The sequence below is a fragment of the Aspergillus tubingensis genome (assembly GCF_013340325.1).
Source record: "Aspergillus tubingensis WU-2223L DNA, scaffold_3, whole genome shotgun sequence".
Taxonomy (NCBI): Eukaryota; Fungi; Ascomycota; class Eurotiomycetes; order Eurotiales; family Aspergillaceae; genus Aspergillus; species Aspergillus tubingensis.
Window position 1 is genome coordinate 1,636,858 of NW_023336277.1, and position 22,598 is coordinate 1,659,455.

At 48.7% G+C, this 22,598-nt stretch overlaps 8 protein-coding genes across 8 annotated transcripts; 4 read left to right on the top strand and 4 right to left on the bottom strand.

Annotated features, from left to right (window-relative positions):
• Nucleotides 1-151: 151 nt before the first annotated feature.
• Nucleotides 152-949, bottom strand: AtWU_01737 (dihydrofolate reductase; the record flags this gene model as incomplete). The annotated part of the gene is made up of 1 exon (XM_035496851.1): nt 152-949. One exon carries the CDS (start codon nt 947-949, stop codon nt 152-154), a length of 798 nt encoding a protein of 265 aa, XP_035352744.1.
• A 436-nt stretch (nt 950-1,385) lies between these two features.
• AtWU_01738 (RNA polymerase II mediator complex head subunit MED22) lies at nt 1,386-1,921 on the bottom strand (the record flags this gene model as incomplete). The annotated part of the gene is made up of 4 exons (XM_035496852.1): nt 1,386-1,568; nt 1,630-1,698; nt 1,761-1,825; nt 1,888-1,921. 4 exons carry the CDS (start codon nt 1,919-1,921, stop codon nt 1,386-1,388), a joined length of 351 nt encoding a protein of 116 aa, XP_035352745.1.
• A 473-nt stretch (nt 1,922-2,394) lies between these two features.
• Nucleotides 2,395-3,447, bottom strand: AtWU_01739 (spliceosome-associated CWC15 family protein; the record flags this gene model as incomplete). Its single annotated transcript, XM_035496853.1, has 8 exons — nt 2,395-2,412; nt 2,459-2,494; nt 2,551-2,721; nt 2,770-2,854; nt 2,906-3,190; nt 3,238-3,314; nt 3,362-3,384; nt 3,438-3,447. The coding sequence occupies 8 exons, from the start codon at nt 3,445-3,447 to the stop codon at nt 2,395-2,397; spliced, it is 705 nt and encodes a 234-aa protein (XP_035352746.1).
• A 249-nt stretch (nt 3,448-3,696) lies between these two features.
• AtWU_01740 (exosome non-catalytic core subunit RRP45) lies at nt 3,697-4,693 on the top strand (the record flags this gene model as incomplete). Its single annotated transcript, XM_035496854.1, has 3 exons — nt 3,697-3,860; nt 3,920-4,039; nt 4,099-4,693. The coding sequence occupies 3 exons, from the start codon at nt 3,697-3,699 to the stop codon at nt 4,691-4,693; spliced, it is 879 nt and encodes a 292-aa protein (XP_035352747.1).
• A 2,654-nt stretch (nt 4,694-7,347) lies between these two features.
• On the top strand, nt 7,348-8,877 carry AtWU_01741 (uncharacterized protein; the record flags this gene model as incomplete). Its single annotated transcript, XM_035496855.1, has 4 exons — nt 7,348-7,587; nt 7,647-8,269; nt 8,322-8,461; nt 8,531-8,877. The coding sequence occupies 4 exons, from the start codon at nt 7,348-7,350 to the stop codon at nt 8,875-8,877; spliced, it is 1,350 nt and encodes a 449-aa protein (XP_035352748.1).
• Nucleotides 8,878-9,382: 505 nt separating this feature from the next.
• AtWU_01742 (GMC family oxidoreductase) lies at nt 9,383-11,289 on the bottom strand (the record flags this gene model as incomplete). The annotated part of the gene is made up of 2 exons (XM_035496856.1): nt 9,383-10,990; nt 11,041-11,289. 2 exons carry the CDS (start codon nt 11,287-11,289, stop codon nt 9,383-9,385), a joined length of 1,857 nt encoding a protein of 618 aa, XP_035352749.1.
• A 2,945-nt stretch (nt 11,290-14,234) lies between these two features.
• On the top strand, nt 14,235-16,192 carry AtWU_01743 (cytochrome P450; the record flags this gene model as incomplete). Its single annotated transcript, XM_035496857.1, has 5 exons — nt 14,235-14,688; nt 14,753-14,944; nt 15,016-15,350; nt 15,421-15,958; nt 16,008-16,192. The coding sequence occupies 5 exons, from the start codon at nt 14,235-14,237 to the stop codon at nt 16,190-16,192; spliced, it is 1,704 nt and encodes a 567-aa protein (XP_035352750.1).
• A 2,008-nt stretch (nt 16,193-18,200) lies between these two features.
• On the top strand, nt 18,201-22,384 carry AtWU_01744 (aminophospholipid-translocating P4-type ATPase DRS2; the record flags this gene model as incomplete). The annotated part of the gene is made up of 3 exons (XM_035496858.1): nt 18,201-21,124; nt 21,173-21,476; nt 21,536-22,384. 3 exons carry the CDS (start codon nt 18,201-18,203, stop codon nt 22,382-22,384), a joined length of 4,077 nt encoding a protein of 1,358 aa, XP_035352751.1.
• Between the last annotated feature and the right edge of the window lie 214 nt (nt 22,385-22,598).

The window sequence follows — 22,598 nt, forward strand, 5'->3', positions numbered from 1 at the left end:
GTGATTTGTACCAGCATTATTAGGGCGGCTAGTTGTTATCTAGACTGTACATATCTGCCGTATACATAGACTCTGCCAGAACTGTATCAACTTTACCATGATAGACATCCACGTACGCCCGCGCACATAGCTTCTACCTCAACTCTACCATTTACACCCGTTCATACCCCACCATCTGCACCCTAACATCCCCCTCCTCAATCCACCTCCCCGTAACCTCCTCCCCAACCCACTCGGTAACCTCCTCCGGCGTAACCCTCCTCCACCCCTCCTTCTCCCCAAACAGTTCCTCATCCACCGGGAAAAACGTATCACACTCAAACACATCCCCCCGATCTCCCTCCGCATACCCCTTCTTCTCCACATTCGTCATCACAATCCTCACCGGCCCTCCTTTCGCAGCCAAAACAGCCCCATATATCTCCGCCCCACCAATCACAAACACCTTGCCTAGTTTCCCTTCTCCATACCGCGTCTCCAGCTCCTGCAGCGCCTCATTCAATCCCCCGCACACGATTGCATCTGTCGCTGGCTGCACAGCATTACCATTACCCCCAGATGTAGATGATGCAGCAGCAGCAGACGCAGCAAGCTTGGCTTTCCGATCCTCAACCTCCCTCGCCACCCTAGGTTTCAACCCCTCCACATCCCGGGTAATGATGGTGCTAATGCGCTTCGCCAGCGGCCGCAGATGCGCCGGCACGGAATCGTACGTTTTCCGACCCATTATTATCGCGTTGGTGGTTCCGGGCACTGGCGGGCGGGAGGTCACCCGGGCGAAGAATGACATGTCGGTTTTGATTCGCGGCCAGGGGAGTGTGCCCGAGTGGCCGATGCCGAGGCGGATTGGGGTGGTGGTGGTGCTGCTGCTGCTCTCGGTGGTGCTGGCGGGGGTTGGGATGGGGGTGGTTGCGACGATGAGGGTTAGGGGGCGGGGTGTGGGAGGCATTTTGGTGGTTATTCTTTTGAGAAGAATTGTGGTGGTGGTGGTGGTGGTGATGGTGTAGGTATGTGTTGTATGAGGCTGGTTGGTGGTAGTGAAGGAGGGAGGGACGCGGTGGGGGGAAATTTGATAGGAAGGGAAGGGAAGGAAGCTTTTATCAGACGGTTCGCGATCAAAGATATTCCCCGCTGGGGTGGTGGTAACCACGTGCTTTTAGTTTACTTCTTCGACCGGACTACCCCAGATAATTATGCATGTTTAGTAGTAGTAAAGGGTTTATTTACAGCTTAATGGTATTAATATGTACAATTCTATCAACAAAAACCCCAACGCCATCCCACCAACTCCATGCAATAACCACCCAACCAACCCGGTATACGCCATGCACTCACACACAACACAACCAAATACAATATACCCAAAGCAAAGCTGCCGCTGCTTCTCACTTAGCAGCCTTCAAAAACCCCCCATCTTCAATAGCCTTTTGAATCGCCTCCGCATTCATCTCCAATTCCTCGCGTCGCTTCACGTCCGCTTCGTCTTCGCCGAGTGTGTCGAGTTTCCCGAATAGCCACGTTTCTTTCATTGTTCGGGTTAGGGCGAGGATGTCTTCTGCGGCGCGGACCTATCCCAAATTTATCTCTGTAAGCATTGTATATGGTTTGTGTAAGATTGGTTGGGCGTACCAATGCTGTGGATTCCACGTCGAGCTGGTATGTCTCGACGGCGGTGGAGGTGTGGCTGGTGCTTTCGGTCTGAAGTTTTAGGGTTAATGGTTATGCGCTTGTGTGGGTTGGAGGAGGACAGGTGAGCTAACAGTTGCTGTGGCCATGATGTTCTCGAATCGTTGGAGTAATTGCGAGATGTTGGTGTTGATGCGATCTGCGACGGATGATGGTTGGTAGCTGTGTGACGGAGGGGTGGACATTTAGGATTTGGCTTACAGTGAAGCGCTTTCGATGACGGTTGAGAATCCATTTCTGAGGAGTTTAAGCTGGGACAGCGATTGGTTTCTGTTTGTGTGAAAAGATGGGATAGGATAACTGTGATGGATGCTGCGGTGCAAGTAGATTGGGAGCGGTGTGGGTACTGCCGGCAGTACGGTGTCTATCAGGTTGATATGATAGGAGACTACTTAGGTACTAAACTATATTGGGCTATATGGATAATTGGTTTGTTTGAGATGTGGGTATACACTATGAGAAGAAATATAATAGCGCCATGTGTTAGATCACCCATTCATTCTTCGCTTGTCGTCGCGCTTTCTTCCTGTGCTGTGTTGGGAAGCAATTGCCGGCTTGTGCTGCTTCTCTATTCGCGTGCTAACATGGGAGTTGTTTCCACCACGATGCTGGATCTGTTATGAATTGGGATCGATTGACGACTCTAGGATAGACAATAGTCGTCGGATTGACTGCTGTAAATAGTGCGTGTGTTTCTCGGGCACGAGCTTAGCGGACGTATTTCGACTACACAAGTTAGTAGATTCATCGCTATTCCAGACATACAACTCACCATGAATCTCTTGTGGAAGTCCGATCGCAACAGATCCTGCATGCCAATTAGCACCATAACATCATACATAATACATACAAGGCAAGACTTACGTTAACAAACTCCTTGCCCCGCCTATCTTCTGTACCACGGGCCTGGTTCTTAAACACCACATCGTCGTCCCACCTGCGCTTCACATTGAAGTCTTGAGGGTTAAGCAGCGGGTTGCCTCGAGCAATATCAACCTCGCGTTGCTCCTCTTCTTGTGCAGCACGCTCGCGTTCCTGACAACTATCAGTAACTCATCTCAAACCCAAATCTGCCACACAAACCTCTTTCTCTTTCTGCTCAAGCCTCTCTTTCTTGATCTTCTCCAGCTCGCGCATCAGTTCGGCAGCCTCATCCTCTTCATCGTCACTGTATCTTGTCAGCACTATCGCGCAAATCTAAAACATCTGCAAGTCTGACCTTTCGTCCTCGCTGCTATCCTCTTCCGACTCATCAGAATCTGCATCTATATCTCGAGTCTCCTCTAGTATTCGTCGTCGTTTGGCTTCTGGATCTTCTTCCTCTGTCTTTGCATCACCACCGGGTGAACCACCTTCCAACTGGCGCTTGGGCGTGGCGGTCTCGACTTTGGGCTCGTCCACGGGAACTCCGTTCTTCTTGGCGAAATGAGCAGCCTCCGCCTGGAGCAGCTCGGCGCGCAAATCGCGTTGCTGGGTTTCGACTTCACTACCCTGACCGAATTGACTTTTGACACGTCAGTGATGGTCGCACAAAATTTGCAAACCACTTACCGTGTCTTAAGGTGTGTGTAAGCCGGGAGAAGACGTTGATGGTACGCAGGGCCGCGGAGGGCCTCCTTTCCTTGTGCCTGTTTCGATGAGCTTCATGCGCTGAGCAGATGATCGAGGTACATACGGGATCGAACGTGGGCCTGTGAGCTATCGAGTAGTTAGTACAGAGCTTCTCAAATCCAATGAGTATAGATACATACCCGTAGTCATGGTGGCGGCTGTTGGACTGTGTGTTGGTGGTGGTTGGCACTCCGACGAGGATGAGATCTGATAATGATCGCCGACATGCAACCTCAGGCCATAAGATGAGTCAGCCACTTCACCGCCCGCCAACTCTAGCTTTCATTGGCTCCACGAGGAACAACATTGGCCCGCCGCCTCGATGACGATGCGGCATGCAGGAAATTTCCCAGAAAGTCCGCCGTGACCCCCGCCGGGGCCAAATCCGCCTCCGCAATCATGAATAAAGAAGCATTGCTCTCCGTCACTGAGCGCGACTTCATCCTCAATGCGCTGCGCGAGGATGTGCGACTTGACGGTCGCGGTTTCGACCAGCTGCGTCCGCTGAACGTGTCGTTCGGGGAGGAGTATGGACATGTGAAGGTGCAGCTCGGCAAAACCAGGTGAGTAGAATCATTGCAGCTTGCTTTGACAACGCTAATTGACTCTTCTTCCGCTACAGCCTTATTGTTCGTATCTCTGCTGAAGTCACAAAACCTCACGATGATCGTCCGTTTGACGGTCTTTTCACAATCGCCATGGAGCTAACTGCCATGGGCTCTCCCGCTTGGGACAATGGCCGGTATGAATCCCTCATCAGCCGCGAGCCAGCAATGTTCCAGCTAACTGTTTATTATTCAGACAAGGAGACTTTGAAACATATGTCACCAATGTCCTCGACCGTGTCGTTCGCCATTCCAACGCCCTGGACACCGAGTCCCTCTGTATCCTCAAGGGTGTCAGCTGCTGGAGCATCCGCGCGGACGTCCACGTTACAGACTACGATGGCAATCTGATTGATGCGGCTTGTATTGGTATCATGGCTGGACTGCAGCATTTCCGCCGTCAAGACGCTGTAGTCAAGGATGGCCAGGTGATCGTCTACGGGCTCGATGAGCGTGTTCCTGTCGCATTGAACATCACGCACAAGCCGCTTTCTGTCACTTTCCACACATTCGATGAAGGAAAACGGGTCATCATTGATGCAACTCGGAAGGAGGAGCAAGCAGCGGAAGCTGATGTCGTGATCGGTATCAACAATGCGGGTGATGTGTGCTTCGTCTCCAAGTTCTCTGGTTCTCCAGTGGATGCGATGGTCTTTGTGGATAAGACCTCTGTTGCTTTGGAAAAGGTCAAGGAGATCAATGCAACAATCGATAAGGCGTTACAAGCTGATCTTTCGAAACGAGCGAAGATCGGTATGGCCGAGGAGTCGCGGGCGGAAAATGATCGGTAATTGGGCTTGAGCTTCAGGGAAGCGAATACCATTAATGAGTTAAGACACTGCATTAGAATCAAAATTATGCCATACAATTCGGCAAACGTCTGACAAAATCACACCGGTAAATGAGCATGAGTCTCCTTGTAGATTTGTTCCACTACAAAAATTCTGTACTTCTCACATAATAGATCACATAATTATTCCACTGTTTACATTGATCATCTGATCCAATTATAAACTTACTCATACACAACTCTGATAAGCTACTCGCTGACATCTCCAGGCTATGCAAGGGGTCATAGTGTTGCCTTATATCCGTGGTATGTTCGACCCTTCAGCCTCCACATAGTATATATTTCTTACCAATTCTTCTTCCGTGCGAAGCAAGTATGCTCCAGTTCCTCATGCGACCACTCTGCTCTTCGCAAAAGTCGGAAGAGGAATCCGGTTGCTTTTGCAGTGCCTGAAGCTTGGCTTCAAATGTTGAGACATTTGTCGCTCCGTCTGCTCCAAGTAGCCAGTGATATATCGTTTCGACCTACTTGGCAGAACCGCTATTCCAACACCATATCTCTCCTTCACCTCCACACCATCTTCTTTACTGACTGAATGTGCCTTGATCTTCTCCCATTCTACCTCCTTCTTGCTCGGGCAGCTGCTCTATGCAATGATACTGAGGACGATGTCTTTTGCAGCTGTAACCTGAGGCAACTTGCCTCATAGGTAGATGGCATTGCCCACATGGAAGTGAGCTTCCACTCTGTCAATATCGACTGGAAAGAAGGGCGGTACGTCGGCTAATCTCTTCATAGGGGCCTTGCAACACTGGGGGCCCCGGAGGCTCTCTGATTGAGCCCGTCAATCTTGCCCGTATAGAAGTGTGGCATGAATAGGGTTTGCCAAACTATCACTCTCAGTTTCGACTTTTTGTTAAGACTTCTGGCCTTTGTCTTCTCTTTTCCCCTTCATAGTATTGCAAGATTGACGGGTTCAATCAGAAAGCCCCAGTGTCGCATGGCCCCTATGAGCACTCTGAAGAGAGTGGCCGACGTACTAGAGCTTTCTAGGCTCCAGTTCACCTCTTCTCTTCGACATGGCGGAAGTCTTTAGAGAAGTTCGGCTAGTTTGACTAGGACTGTAAGTTCCAGTTCACCAGAGGTCGCGGTCAGGATCAACCAGAGAAAGGGAGAAGATCTCGACTCTCTAATGACAGTACTCAGACTGTATGATGCTTGAGACCCCCGAAGCTGCTTCCTTCTTCCTTTCTTGCACTATCCCGGCGTAAAATCCATATATTGGTTTAGAAAACCGCCATCGTACCGTGGAAACAACTTTTGGTGTCTGGATTTTGAGGTTTGGCTTGGGAGATACAATGTTTGAGTGTTCTTCCGCGATAACCTCCACGTTCTCTTGCCGGTTGTGGTATATGTAGAAGCCGAGCAGTGTGCTGGGAGTGCCTCTATTGGATGATGAAGCAGTTAGAATGTGCTTGAGGTTTGTCCAGTATATTAACTTTGGAAGGTTCTTACTTTCCCCCAGAAGCACAGATTTTCTGTACTTGGCTTTTCCATATCAATACCACCATCCCATAACGATCCTACAGTGATGTAGGCAGGGACCATATTCAACGCAGTGGTTGATATATGCTTTGTGGATTCAATGTATGCTAGCATTCATTGGGGTCGGGACCTATCCTGGGCTCCAGATGACTCAAAGTCTATGCCTGAAGGAAGTTTGTGAGGAGCAGTTAGACATGGTTTCAGAACTTATCGTGTAGAGTGCTTTTGGAAGCTTCTTACTTTTTGTAGCCCAGTAGCGTTCATTCCTGGGCTCCAGACGACTCGAAGTCGATGCGTGTTGGAAGTCGATGAGAACGACGTGAAGATGTTGACAACATGCCGGTAGGAAGTTGATGGGTTTGGTGGAAGGAAAGAGCAAACGTCGACGCGCTGACCGCGAGACAAAAACGATATACCGCATCTATCTGATCAGCCGATGGAGAGATATGTCCCAACAGAAGATATAAGTAGATAAGAATGGCAATAGTGTTTCGACTGAACACTAACAGAGCTTTTGTAGATGTAAACTGTTCTTGGGCTGTCTGTGTATAACAGAAAAAGGATAGTTGCATAAGTTGCATACATTAGTGTAGATACCAACAGACGGAAAAATGCCTTGCCTTCTCGTATTCACTTGGTGGATTACACTACTACACAAATGGCCATATGAGGCAGGTGCAGTCAGTGACCTAATGGCCATATTCTCCTTTTACTTTTTTTGCAATTCTCTGGGTACTTTGGCTCCTCATAGAATGAGAGAATTATCCTATCTTCTTATTTGGCCAAATGCATCTTTGGTAAGCTATGTAAGGGGTCAACCTGTTGCCTAATGATATAGGCAGCTGCAGGCACCCTTCACCTATATGAAATCACATTCTTGGCAGTAATATGCTTATATCTACAATATAAGGAATTAATTCGCACCCCATCTCACACTCCTGAGTCTCGTTCTTTAATGTATCATCGTTTTAATCCTGTTTTAGGTGTCTGAAGACTTACAAAGGAATCTTCACGGGACCTTCGCTGATGTGGCTATACATAATATAAAGATTAGGCTGGTTGCAATTTCCAGGTGATCATCAAGCTAGCCAACCAGTTTCCTCATCGAGGATGAGCAATACGCAAGGTCAGTCGTGGACAGAGACATTCTTCACCGACTGGCCTCTACCAGATTGGATCAATGCAGGCCATGAAGATAAGCAAGATGTCAGGCTCTTCGATCCGCGGAAGAAATGGATGTTGGGAAGATCAGCAGATACCGGACGATACTCTGAGTTTGGCAGAATACAAGTTCTGTGGCTATATGTCCGACGTGGAGGGATATTCTACCGCCAGCATGTTGCTAAGATTGTGAGTATATCAGGTAGTGGGAAAATTTGACAGAAGGTCTAATGTTAAACAAATTGAAGTTCCCAGAGTACACTGAACATGATGCAGAAATGCAGCTTAGACGCCGGCCCCCACGTTTCCCTAAGACGGCCAAGGAGCTTAGGGATGAACTTGATTGGTTTACCAATGAACTTAAAGTGTTCAGTCGCATTGACGCGTCATGTACAAGCTCTCAAAGGATCTACTTCCCTGGGTTTCATGGTGTCATTACCGATCTCGAGAAGTGTCTTAGCAGCCCCTATGCTAAACATCGAGCCATTGCCCTAGAATGCATCAGGCCAAAGCTTTCATCACGACGGATCCTAGCAGCATGCAACGAACATAGTCATGGGAATGAGTTCAAGGATAGGCTCAGAGGTCTAGGTTCCCTGAGTGATTTTGAAGTGGACTACTATGACTCCCTCTTCACTGACCGTGTTCGCCGACTTCTGACGTTGCACCGCCTTGGAATCGCCCATGGGGATATTAAAGATGAGCACTTCAGACTTCCGATGGATTTTTTTGATACTGTTCTATATGACTTTTCCCACTCATACACCTTTTCACCGGTCAAGCCCTACTCAATTAACCGTGGTCAACCGCGTCCATTGAAGAATATATCAAGGGGCGAACAGACCGAGGTCGAATCGCTGGTATTTGAACGGTAGGTTGTCAAGGCGACTCATTGACAGGATGCTGAGCTACGTTTTGATCAGGGCAGAAAAGCTAGACCTTCGTGAATATCTCGTTAAAACCACCGAGGCCACTGAGTCAGTGATCATGGATGCTCTGTTTCAACCTCTCCAAGAGGAAACGTTGGAACTACTAATCCTGAAAGTTAGGTTCCGACCTGATGGTTAGTTCAACCACAACCCTTTCCTGGAAATGCGCAGATCATTGAATGTGAACCTAATTTTCTCCACAGCCTTCTCCATGCCGTCGATAAATTCGGTCTTCCCTTTTCTAGAGGGTATCCGTCCAGATGGGGACACCACCTGGCATATACGTCGAGCTCGAATGCTAGAAGCCTATACATCGATTTGGTTAATCTCCAGGAAAGACAGGTCAGGGAAAACCGCAATAGAGTTCCTTACCGAACAAAGTCATCCGAAAGACAGTGAAGAGGAAAGAATAAAGTACCTGCTTTGTCTGATACCTAAGACATGGGAGGCGGAGCATATCCACAGCCAAATTATCAAAGTCTGCTCGTCTTTGTCATCTGCTGATAATGGCTGCATCAAGTCTTGGGATGATCTCTTGCAACATGCGTGATCATCAACATCCCTTCGTACTCCAATTTATGAGATGCCTTCCACTCAGAAAAATAATTTCTAGGACTACTAAATACACTGAAAATATTTATTTGACATCTACTCGTCTGACGCAATCAAGACTATCGTATCTAACTCAACGATTAGACTATGCAGACACCGTAGTGTTAATTTACTAATAACTATGTGGTCTGATTAGTCACTATGAACATTCAAAAGCTCACGCGCTACATTGTCATTGGTAAACTTCGGTGCCCCAAACCAATTGGCACAATGCTCGAGAAGCAGCCCAGGTTTGTTTTAATGAAGTTCATGCAAAGGGAGATTATCTATGGCATTGTCCTAGGTAAGCATGTCCTTTACAGCAAACAGCATCATGTTACTTCATATGATGTCAAATCCTTGCAATTGTTATCCTCAGTTCTAGGGGCATACCAGCTTATCTTTCCAGAAAACAGCGGAAGGGTATGCTCTGATTTAAAAAAGCTCGCTTACACCCCGTTTGATTAAGAGTAAGTGCTTTCGATCAGGTCAACAGCCTTCTCCGCAATCGCATATACCGTGCCGAGCACAGCATGACTGACCTGGGCCGGCATAATACTTGCATCGACCACGCGCAGACCCCGAGTACCCTTGACACATAATTTCTCATCTACTACTGACCCCAAAGCACATGTCCCAAGCGCGTGATGATAGCTCATCAGCCGATCCCGGACATATTCTCGCGCCTGCTCTACATCCTGCAAATTGACCTCAGGTGGCGGCTGCACCCGGGCCAAGACCTGCCCCTTCATGCGGGGAGATTGGAAGATGTTATCCGCGACCATGACAGCCGTCGCAAGGACGTCCACATCGGCTGGGTTCTTCAGGAATCCAAGGTCCACTCTCGGTGCAGCCTCTGGGTCCCGAGACTGCGCGTGGGAGCTTCCCTGAGAGACAGGATACATGGAGCTGACCATAAGCGAGTAGCATGCGTTCCGGCCTGGGGGAGGGCCGGGGCTAAGTTTGCTGCAATCGGCATACACTCGATCGATAGCAAATGCTGATGGGAAACCCACCAGCTGGATATCCGCTGACCGGGGGTCCAATAAATGCGCGACAATGCGTTGGCGCTGTCGGTGCTGGAGTGTCACTAATTCGGCATTGTCGGTGGCAGCATTACTATGATGCTGCAGCACGTTGAGGATGGTTTCGTTAAGCCGCTCAGCCGAGACCTGGGGTCCGTAAGGGATGAACCCCATCAGGCTGACCGGGCCGGAAAGTGCCCCGGACTGCTCTTCCTGCAGCAGTCGCAGGTGCTGCTTTAGCAAGCTTTCGTCACGAAGGATGGAATCTATGGACAGTACTCCGTCTGCTAATTCGTATACCACCGCGGACACGGGATGTTCTTGGAGATTCGTCCCGACACCTGGAAGAGGAACCCGGCATGGAACGCCCAGAGAGGCGAGATGTCCAGGGTCTCCGATACCTGACAGCTCCAGCAGCTTGGGGCTTTCGAAGGTACCGGCTGATAGAATAACCTCGCGTGCGACGCTGACCTGATAGTTATTTCCCTCATGAACAAATTCAACCCCACGAGCACACTGCTCGTCATCAAGAAGTATCCTGGTGACTGCCGCATTGGTCAGGACATGGAGATTTGGTCTACCCAGCACTGGCAATAGATACCCATTGGCCGCGTAACTGCGATGTGGGAGGCCAGCGCTTCGATCGATAGTAAAGAGGCACCGATGGAAGCCCAAGTGCTCTCCATTCCATGGCTCCTGCGGCCGAGACAGTCCCGACGTTTCATCCATTGCAGCTAGCAGGGGGGTTTCAATAGGAGCCTGCCAGGGGCCTAGCGAAGTGTGAATAGGGCCTTGCGTGCCATGAGCCTCATTCTGCACGGGACAGAGATCCAATGCAGTGCCGGTCAATCCAGCCGACTCAAGCTGTTCGCTCTTTCGATAATATGGAGCTAGTCCTGCCCATGACCATTCACTGTTTCCCGCCATGGTGCCCCAATCATCGAGGTCGACCGCGGAAGGTCTCCCATATGCCATGAAGTTAATGGCGCTCGAACCTCCAAGCACTTTACCTCGGGGAATGTGATGGGATCGGTTTTGGTTGTGCGCCTATGGGCCCTTTAGATTGCTCCGAAGCGTAAGAAGTCGGCAAGACCTACCTGTGGCGTGCTTTGGTAAGTCCAGTCATACTTGGGGTTATGTAGCATGGCCGAAACCTTTCCCGGATTGGTGATATTTGGATCATCAAATCCTGCATCTCCTGCCTCAATGACGCCTACTTTCACATCGGGGTTTGCAGACAACCGTGATGCGACAACCAAACCAGCAGTCCCACCTCCGATGATGAGGTAGTCGAAGGTTTGTGCGAGGAAATCCTCGAGCGAAGAGGTGAGGCCTACCGAGGACATTCTGCTGGTATTTTCTTGAATCTACTAGCTCTTGGCAAGGAAGCAATTCCTGGGGGCAAGTTGGCGGAATTATAAGTAAGCTGTCAGACTATAATCTCACGTAAGACGACCACGTTTAGCTTGTCTTTCGATGGTATGATGCTGTGGATTCTAATGTAACGATCTATTTGGAACTAACAGATAGTCATCAACTTGCATTCACTGTATTCCCCATACACGCTGGCAATCGTTGTACCCCCGCATAGTCCCAGAACCCAATTACACTCATGCATGCCTCTTAGGTAAAGAGTCACTGTACTATCCAGAGAAGCAAAACATACAAACCATCAATAAGAAACAAGCCTTGATTGGATTTTTAACATACGCTAGTAATGTCATACCGTTGATCACAGTGCAACGCTAACCTCTTCCAGCTAGCTTTGCGCGGTCTCCATATCATCTGCCAAGCACGCAGAGAATCTATGCAACCACCTAGCTACCAGTGCATAAAGATGATTGAAACCACTTCCAACGCTCTAATTAAGCCATAGGAGATTGACGCTCTTTATACTGTCGTTTTATTTTCTACCTTCTATACTGGTCTTAAGTATGTGATCTACTACTCGTTTTTCGAGTCGTTTCCCGCTTGTCTATTGAGACATGTACGGCTTTACTCTAAGGGAGCAGGGTCTCGCATTCCTCACAAAGCTAGGCGGTCTCTGTGTCGCTGTGCGCCTGCTATGCTCTTGATTTTACTTCATCGTCCCGAAGCAGTTAGGGATGCTTGATCCTGTGCCCCCTGAAACACGTATATGGCCGGATTTGCTCGCGACATATTTTAGTCCAATAAGTGACTTGTACGTCTTCGGTACGCTCTTTCCCCTGTCCTTCTATTTTGCTTGTCGTCCCGCTTTTTCCCTTGCAAGCTAGTGCATTATATTAAAGCGATAGCTTCGCACGCAGTCTACTTGCTGACGTGTCTATGCTCTTTTCCTGTCCCATGTTTGAGGGAATCAAGGTCTCTGCTGTAATTATCCCTTTGTGAGAGCAAAGTTTGGCTAATTTGCCTATAGAAAAGGCTAGAAAGGTTTAATATACAGACATACTAAGTACTTAGACTACATGGTATTGATGATCAAAGAACATTTCTTTATGAATTGCTTGCCTGCCTATTGATTTTTACTACTCTTCTTCAATCCACACAACGCCGGGTGGGCTCTAGAACTGAGGAAGGTCCGTGCAGACAAAGCTAAATATCCAAGCTTCTATTCATATGAATCTGAAACAATTAACCCACAATTTAATATCCCGACCAGCGCCAAGACGCGCTGCTGAATTTAAAGCCAGATAGCGTCGGCAAGCTGAGAGACTAAGAAAAATTGGGGATAACGGCTTGGAGTAGGCCTGTGGTCTAGACCTAGAATTAATACCATGTTGTCCACATTTACAATGGTTTTTCTTGATCTGGAATCATATTGAGGGACGCCCGGCGTGTGTTCCTACAATGTGAAAGGAATCTTGGAACGTTAACACTCTTTGTGGGAAATGACGAACCCTCACAAGCATGGCAGCTTTTCTTAATTCCTAACATATGCACTCTAAGAGAGTCTCCAATAAAATTCGTGGCCAGAGGACGAGTGATATGGGAATGAACAGTACTGTGTATGGTGTCCTCACAGACAATTATAAGCACATGTTCGTGTGCATGTGCCATCGGGGCACGCGTGAGAAAGAAATATTCAGCGTTGATAACTACGAAAGAATCCCACTGATAATCTCAGTAATCAACACTTTGTTACCTCCGAAAGGACGTAAAAGTGCTCGAGATACTATAGTATCTCTCCTGGAGAGAATCATGGAATGGTAGTGCTGGAGGGTTTAACATTTCAAGGACTGTCATTGGAGCAACGTGAGAGGATCTTCTCCCTTTCTCAAGAGAAAATAGGACTCTTATATCGCAGATGTCGTAATGTGGTTTAAAGAAGCTGCAAATAAGACCTGCAGCCTTACCGTACGCGAAACGAAACGATGCGGCGATTATTGGCCAGACTTTACATAAATATATCCTATATGGATGGGTTTCGAAGAAGCAATCTTTTTAGTCAAGCAATGTTATGTCTTGACTACCATTAGTGACAATCGGCCAAACCAGATTAAGGCGTCTGCATGCGCAGTAAGGGCTATGGAAGAAAAAGTCTCAGCGCTAATGATCAGAAAGGAATCTTCCTGGAGGGGGAATAAATGCTTGAACCACCCTCATTTCTCTTTTAGCCCTTTGCATGTGCATCGGTCTCTCTGAAGAATACGATGTCGTGATGACGGGATAGAAGACATTTACACATTGGTATAAAGCTCAACCTTATATATCAGTGATATGATTGGGGGCCAAAAAGTGGAGGAGTGTATTAGCATCTATTCATACTATTTAGGCGCATATAGGGTTCATTATCTGGTCATGTGGCTTTATACAATAATGTTACTGAGAATGGAAAAATTGCATCTACAAAGTATGCTATAACTAATTTGTAGTGCCAGGTCCAGTCGTAGATGTTTAGTTTCTATTATTTTCTGAATCAAAGAGATACAGAATACCAAGTACTAATATGCTAGCTTATCGTGCCATCAACAACTATATTGTATTGCGTCACGCAATCAGCTAGCGTGGCTACGTACCATCATATTATTGCTGGACTTGAGTTACTAGCTCCATCACTGCAATACAGGATGGACGACGCATTAGCATGGATCAATGCCAGTTAACATAGCGTTGGGGGCCTAACCATTAGTTTTGTCGATCAGATGACAGAGCATCGGCTGCAAACAGACATGCCAGCATGTCCGCATCCACGGCTCACTCTACGTTTATTTATTACTCTCTACATTTATTAACAGGTGCCCCACCCTGTTTCAATGTCATTTGAAACATCTCCATGCACTTTAACATCCAGAAATAGGTTATGAGCACAATGCAACTCTCTTCATCAGCTGTCTCGTTGGCAGACATGCGGGCTGTGTTGGAATCGGATCTGCTCAGTCTCGCTGCTTCTGCCGCGGGGTTTGGGCTGCTCTCGCACGTCAGTCTCTTTCGCACCAGTTTCCCGGTCGAAGACTATCTCTTCGTACTATTTTCAATTTATGCGGTCGCCGTGCTATCAACAGCATATGCGTACATAGCCTTGACGCAATTCTCGGTCGCTCAAGCTCTTCTCAGAGTGGTACTCATCGCATCCGCGTTCAACACGGGTCTTATCTCTAGTATTGGCGTCTATCGATTATTCTTCCATCGCCTGCATCACTTTCCAGGTCCAGTGGGTGCCAAGTTATCTCGCTTCTATAATGCCTACTTGGCAGGCAAAGATCTCCAATACAATGTGGAGATCGCAAGACTTCATCACGAATATGGCGACTTTGTTCGAACTGGTAATCCTGTGCTAGTTACTTATCCATCTTCTCGTCCAGGTTGTAATGTATTCCGCGTTTATAGGTCCACGTGAGATCTGCATTGTGCGAAAGTCCGCCATACCTTTGCTCTTCGGGCCACAGTCCAAATGCAGCAAGTCACCATGGTATGCCCATATCTCAACAAACCCCAAGTACTGCTCTGTGCATCACACTCGTGATCATGATGACCACAGAATGCGGAGAAAGGCGTGGGACCGGGGCTTTAACGTAAAATGTATGTTAACTTGATAAAGCTCTCTCTATCATCTTCATTAACCCAATGACTGATCCCATCATCTCGTTCAGCTCTCGGAATATATGAGCCCCGGGTCAAAAGCAAGGCTGATCTACTTGCCGCCCATGTAGCAAAGAACCTGGGCCAACCTATTGACATGACGGCTTGGACAATGTTTCTTAGCTTTGATATAATGGGAGACGTCGGGTTTGGCAAAGATTTCCATAACCTGACCACCGGTGTGGAGCATCCAGCAATCAAAGGAGTTCATGACCATATGGCCGCTGGTGCTACTCTATTGCAGGTCCCGTGGTTCCTCTATATACTCTGCCGTATCCCTGGTGCCGTTTCTAGCTACAGAAGCTTTTTCAAGTGGTGTGCTGATGAAATTGAAAGGAAGCAGAAGGTATGCAATTCTCATCGTGAAAACCTAATGGTGAGATCTAATGATTGTGTTGTATAATGCTATCCTACAGACTTGGGATGCAAACTCCTATCCCGAAGATGTCGTTTCATGGCTTCTCAAAGCATACGTGGAGAAAAGTGCTTCTGCTGCTCCTTCTCGCCTGGCACTGAATGAAGACTCACGGGCAGTCATTATTGCGGGGAGTGAGACCACAGCCACCACCTTGGCGACCGTCCTGTACTATTTGGCTAGGCATCAATCTGTGCTGGCCAAGCTCCAGCGGAAACTGGACGAGGCTATGCCGGGCGGAGCAGATGACTGGAGTTATGATAAGGTCAAGGATATCTCGTTCATTGACGACATTATCAATGAAACTCTTCGCCTGCGTCCTGCCGTAATGACAGGGGGGTATCGTGTCACGTCAGCCGAAGGAATTCAGGTGGATGAAGTCCATATTCCAGGAGACACCATTGTTTTCGTGCCTGTTCAGCTAATTCAAACTGACGAAAGGTACTACGAGGAGGCTAAGGAATTCATTCCAGAGCGATGGAGTGAGAAGAGACACGAGATGAAGACCGACGGTGCCCCCTTCATTCCTTTCCTGACAGGTGAGCGATGGTTTTATTTGTGGTTTACCCAGATTGACATTTGAAGCAGGCCCTTATATCTGTCCCGGGAAGAACCTGGCGATGATTAGTCTGCGGACCAGCATATCGACCATAGCCCAGCAGTACAACTTTTCGTTTGCGCCTGGCGAGACGGGAGAGGCTTTTGAAACGGGAGCACTGGATACTTTTACCACGAGTCTACCTCCTTTACAGCTTGCATTCCAACGTCGTTAGATGTGATTATCAGATTGTCGTGGCATCCGTGTCTTAGAGAGTTCTTTAGCAAATTAACACGCCTTATATAGCAATACGCACCATCTTCCCACATTCATGCAGCTATAGGCTCCATTTATTACAGATAATTTCATGGCGGCGGATGCTCTTGCCAACATAAGCTCCAAGCTCGTTTCCTAGCCATAGCTCTAGGTCACTATTTAAGAGCCCGTGCCAATAAGGCTCTCCAGTTATTCCCTGAATATCATGACAATATATAACAAATGCGTCGTATGGCAAATAACGGGAAATTACGTGTGCACGCTCATTCTTCCAATTTTCTTCGTACTGATTGATAAGGTCGCACTCCCAAAACGTGCGAAGATCTCGCCCAGGAATTAGGGACAGCCTCGACATCTCCGAGTATAGATACCCCAATCTCATAAATTTGTCTTCCGCCTTGAACCAAAGCGTTGATCCTTGTGGAGCCCTGTAAGTGTTGTCGTATTCAACAACTGACATTAACGAAACTGGCGGCTGCCGGAGTAGCATTTGTCTCCAGCTTGCTTCTTCTCGGAGGAACACATTCTCTCTTTGTGGATCAAGTTGAGGTAAATTGAGATTAACAGACGAGGTGGACACTCTCTTTCGCCAGAATTCGTGCCATATATAGGAAAGCAGTGGGTTATTCTTGACTATTGACCTTGCCCTTAGCTCGGTCGGGAACGGTTCGGCCGCTGGTTTGAAGAACAGTAAGGTCTGGAGAGAGCTGGAGTCTTTGATGAGGGTGTGCCATGCACGACAGACTCTTTGAGCAGATACGAGCAAAGTGCGCATATCCAGCTGTAGAAGAATCATCTCCAAAAGTTCAGGGATGCAGATTTTCTGGGCCGCCATACTTGCGTTTTCCGTTTGAGGAGTAACTGGGGTAGATTGTTCGGTAGTCGCCATATCCTGTGGAATGTAGATACGAAGTGGAAAGATTTAGTAGAAGCAAAAGCTGGTAGGTAGTCATTTCCTCCTAGTTGCGTGTCTAACCCATATCGATGGGCTCATGATAAGGTACATATGATGACATTGTAACCAGATAGAGAACTACCATGGAATGCTAAGCATGAGGCTGAATAGCACTATATGGATGTGTTCATCCGTAACAAGTATAGAGGAACCATAGTGTTGATCACGTTAGAGACCAAAAACAACATCTAGTCTAATAATAGGCATGCGCTGCTTACCGGGATCGTGGCGCAGCTTTGGATGCTCATGTTGTGGGTACTTGCGAGTTGCTAAACTGACTTGCAGATGAGCCAAGCCACGAGAACATGTGACATGAATATCAGATTCTCTGCATATTGTGCATAGTAGCAAGGATATCTCCTTATTAAAAATCCATGCAATCAAGCACTTGATTTTGTAGATGGAGACCATTTGACGCCTCAGGTGTCATAACGATGTAACGGTATTACGATAATACATCATGCCACCATTCCCAATTCGGTTATCACTAACCCGATCTGGTAGCCCCGTGACAGGCCATTTCTCTTGGATGGAACTGAACAACAACCAACTGCCGAGAGGAAGCTCTCTTTTCCAATGGTGGACATGGACGGCTCTTTTGGTTGATCTCGCTATATTAATCTGAAACTGTTTCAGAGGGCGGAGACCAGCTAGCTCTCATTCCATTCTGGCGCGGGCAAACCCACCCTGTCTTAACGGGGTATGGATCGGACAAGACAAAGAATCGTGTCGGCCCAGCCACTGGCGGTGATCCAACGCTAACTCTGATTAGCCTCGACGCCTTTGCGCGGCATCTGGCTTAACCTCCAGGCAGTCAGAATTTCTCCTCACCACCCCCCATCCCCAACTTTCGCACCTTCCTCGTCGCTTACTATCGACTCTCGAGTATTCCGCTTGATACCTCCTCGTGCTCCGACCGCGTTGCAAGTCCACTGTCTTCGGTGATCCTCTCTCCCGTCTCGTCCCGGCCAATCAATGCTCCAGGGGCACCTGTTTGTCCGCCCCCAGCGTCATGGCCAGCGGTAGGCCCCCCGGCCCTCATCCAGCCGCTGGCCACAATGATGAACTGCTGCTGGATGAGTCGGCTCCCATGTACAATTCGGGACAACGCCCACCGGTCAACGATGACCACTTGTTGCGACAATACGACATTGACGACTCCGAAACTCCTCACCCGCGTCCCTCAGTTTCCTACGACCACTTCGTCGGCGGACAGGTGCCGCCGCAGTCCGGTGCTCATGCAATGCCCGCGCATCCCCCGACCCAAGCGGGGGTATACATGACCGATCCTTACTCCGGTGCCGACATGTCCCGCACCTACTCGCAAACCTCCGGGTTAAGCAACTACCACCGCTACTCCCTCGACGAGTTCGACGATGACCGGTCGATGCACGGATACTACGATCTCGACTACCAAGATGATAACCATTTACAACCCGATAGCCGCGTTCGGCAGGCAAAGGAAAGGAACAGCATACTGGGTCTGGGAGGCGGGTTGATGGGCCGAGCGAAGCACATGCTGGGCATGGGTGCTGAGTACTCGGAAATGGATCTGCCCCTGACGGAATCTGGAGCCAGAGCTGCGCGGGTGGACAGTGCAGATCCGGACGAAGGCGGCGCGGCCAGGGCTCCCAAAGCAAAGAAGAAGTCGGATTTCAAGTTTGGATTTGGCCGCAGAAAGGTCGACCCGTCTACGCTGGGTCCTCGCATGATCGTTCTGAACAATCCGCCTGCCAATGCTACGCACAAATACGTCGACAACCACGTTTCAACGGCCAAATACAATGTCATTACCTTTATCCCGAAGTTCCTCTACGAACAATTCTCGAAATACGCCAACCTTTTCTTCCTCTTCACCGCCGTTCTCCAGCAGATTCCGAACGTGTCTCCGACGAACAGATATACTACGATTGCCCCGCTGTGTATTGTGTTAGCGGTATCGGCCATTAAGGAATTAGTTGAGGACTACAAGCGCAGGATGTCTGACAAAGGATTGAACAATTCGAAAACACAGGTTCTGAAGGGGTCACAGTTCCATGAGACCAAGTGGATCGATGTGGCTGTAGGGGATATTGTTCGGGTCGAGTCCGAACAACCATTCCCGGCTGATTTGGTTCTACTGGCGTCCTCGGAACCGGAGGGCTTGTGTTATATCGAGACCGCTAATCTGGACGGGGAAACGAACTTGAAGATTAAGCAGGCAATTCCGGAAACCGCGCATTTGGTCAGCCCCGCGGATCTCAGTCGCTTAAGTGGACGGGTTCGGTCTGAGCAGCCAAACAGCAGTCTGTACACCTACGAAGCAACTTTGACAATGCACGCCGGTGGAGGTGAAAAGGAATTGCCATTGGCGCCGGACCAGCTTCTCCTTCGAGGCGCCACCCTCAGGAACACTCCGTGGGTCCACGGCATTGTCGTTTTCACGGGTCACGAATCGAAGCTGATGCGGAACGCGACAGCAACTCCGATCAAGCGCACTGCGGTGGAACGCATGGTGAATGTTCAAATTCTCATGTTGGTCGGCATTCTAGTTTCACTGAGTGTCATCAGTTCCGTTGGTGACCTGATTGTTCGCCAAACTGAGGCTAGTAAGCTCACGTATTTGGACTACGGCTCTACCAATCCGGTCAAACAATTCGTTCTTGATATCTTTACCTATTGGGTTCTCTATTCGAACCTTGTCCCTATCTCGCTTTTCGTGACGATTGAAATCGTCAAGTATGCTCAAGCCTTCTTGATCAACTCCGATCTTGATATCTATTACGATAAGACAGATACACCGGCAACGTGCAGGACATCCTCTTTGGTTGAAGAATTGGGCCAGATAGAGTACATCTTCTCTGATAAAACTGGTACACTTACTTGCAACATGATGGAGTTCAAGCAATGCACGATCGCGGGCATCCAGTACGGTGACGACATTCCCGAGGACCGGCAAGCCACCGTCGAAGACGGAATGGAGGTCGGAGTCCATAGTTTCAAGAAGTTGAGGGAGAACCTGCGCTCTCACCCTTCGAAAGATGCTATACATCATTTCCTCACTCTGCTTGCTACTTGTCACACGGTCATTCCGGAGAGATCTGAGAAAGAGCCAGGGAAGATCAAATATCAAGCCGCATCTCCTGATGAAGGTGCACTTGTCGAAGGTGCTGCAACCCTAGGCTATGCCTTCTCCAATCGTAAGCCCCGGTCAGTGATTTTCACCTTTGACAACCAGGATTACGAATATGAACTATTGGCGGTCTGCGAATTCAACTCTACGAGAAAGCGCATGTCGACAATCTTTCGCTGCCCTGATGGAAAAATCCGCATCTATACTAAGGGTGCGGATACTGTCATCCTTGAACGCCTGCACCCCGACAACCCAATGGTTGAAGCGACTTTGCAGCATCTGGAGGACTATGCATCGGATGGTCTTCGGACTCTTTGCTTGGCTATGCGTGAAGTTCCCGAAGACGAATTCCAGCAGTGGTACCAGATTTACGACAAGGCTGCGACAACGGTTGGCGGAAACCGTGCCGACGAACTCGATAAGGCTGCGGAGCTGATTGAGAAGGACTTTTACCTTCTGGGCGCTACCGCCATCGAGGATCGTCTGCAAGATGGAGTTCCAGACACTATTCACACTCTCCAGACGGCAGGTATCAAAATCTGGGTCTTGACAGGTGACCGACAAGAAACCGCCATCAACATTGGAATGTCGTGCAAGCTCATTTCCGAGGACATGACGTTGTTAATTATCAATGAGGAGAGTGCAGAAGCAACTCGAGATAATTTGACCAAGAAGCTCCAGGCTGTTCAAAGCCAGGGGACGTCGGGTGAAATCGAGGCGCTGGCTTTGATCATTGATGGTCGATCATTGACATTTGCCCTTGAGAAGGATATGGAGAAGCTGTTCCTGGACCTGGCTGTCATGTGTAAAGCTGTGGTCTGCTGGTAAGTCAATCTCACATCCGTAAGCGGGTCTGAGCTAATGTTTTGTAGTCGTGTTTCTCCCCTTCAAAAGGCCCTCGTCGTTAAGCTTGTCAAACGCCACCTGAAGTCTCTGCTTCTTGCCATTGGAGATGGCGCAAACGACGTGTCCATGATTCAAGCCGCACACGTTGGTGTTGGTATCAGTGGTGTCGAAGGTCTACAAGCTGCTCGGTCTGCGGATGTCGCTATTGCACAGTTCCGGTATCTTCGCAAGCTTCTGCTTGTCCATGGTGCCTGGAACTACCACCGGATAAGTCGTGTCATTCTGTACTCGTTCTACAAGAACATTGCTCTTTATATGACGCAATTCTGGGTGAGTTTGCCTCTGAGCGACGCTGTCCGCCATTCTGTACTGCTACTGACAACCTCTAGTATTCCTTCCAAAACGCCTTCTCGGGTGAAGTTATCTACGAATCTTGGACTCTATCTTTCTACAACGTGTTCTTCACCGTGCTTCCTCCATTCGCAATGGGTATCTGTGACCAATACATCTCCGCTCGACTGTTGGACCGCTATCCTCAACTGTACCAACTCGGACAGAAGGGCATGTTCTTCAGGAGACACAGTTTCTGGTCATGGGTTCTAAACGGCTTCTACCATTCCCTCCTGCTGTACGTCGTCTCAGAACTATTCTTCCTCTGGGACGGACCCACAGGAGACGGTAAAACTTCCGGCCACTGGGTGTGGGCCGAAGCAACCTACACCGCAGCACTAGCAACAGTGCTAGGCAAAGCCGCCTTGATCACCAACATCTGGACCAAATACACGTTCATCGCCATCCCAGGCTCGATGCTACTCTGGCTCATCTTCCTCCCAGCCTACGGTTACGCAGCCCCAGCCATCGGCTTCTCCCAAGAATACTACGGCACGATCCCCCGTCTCTTCAAAGACCCCGTCTTCTACCTAATGGCCGTCATCCTGCCCTGCATCTGCCTACTCCGCGACTACGCCTGGAAATACACCAAACGCATGTACTACCCGCAACACTACCACCACGTGCAAGAAATCCAGAAATACAACGTCCAGGACTACCGCCCCCGCATGGAACAATTCCAGAAGGCGATCCGCAAAGTCCGTCAAGTCCAACGTATGCGGAAACAGCGCGGCTACGCATTCAGTCAGGCCGACGAAGGTGGACAGATGAGAGTGGTGAATGCTTACGATACTACCCGGGGCAGAGGACGCTACGGTGAAATGACTAGCTCCAGGGCTCTGGTGTAATGAATGACTTGATTGACTTTACCTGATTGATTGATTGATCGATGGAAGCTTCTTTTTCTTTTTATATGTATGTCTGTGTGTGTCTTTTGTATTCTCCTTTTTCTTTTCTTTTCTTTTCTCTTCTTTTATCCATCTTTCGCTTCTCTGTAACTCTCTGAAGTGTTTCCGTCTCGTCTCATTGCATGAGTCTCCATCCTTGTATTAGTTGCATTTT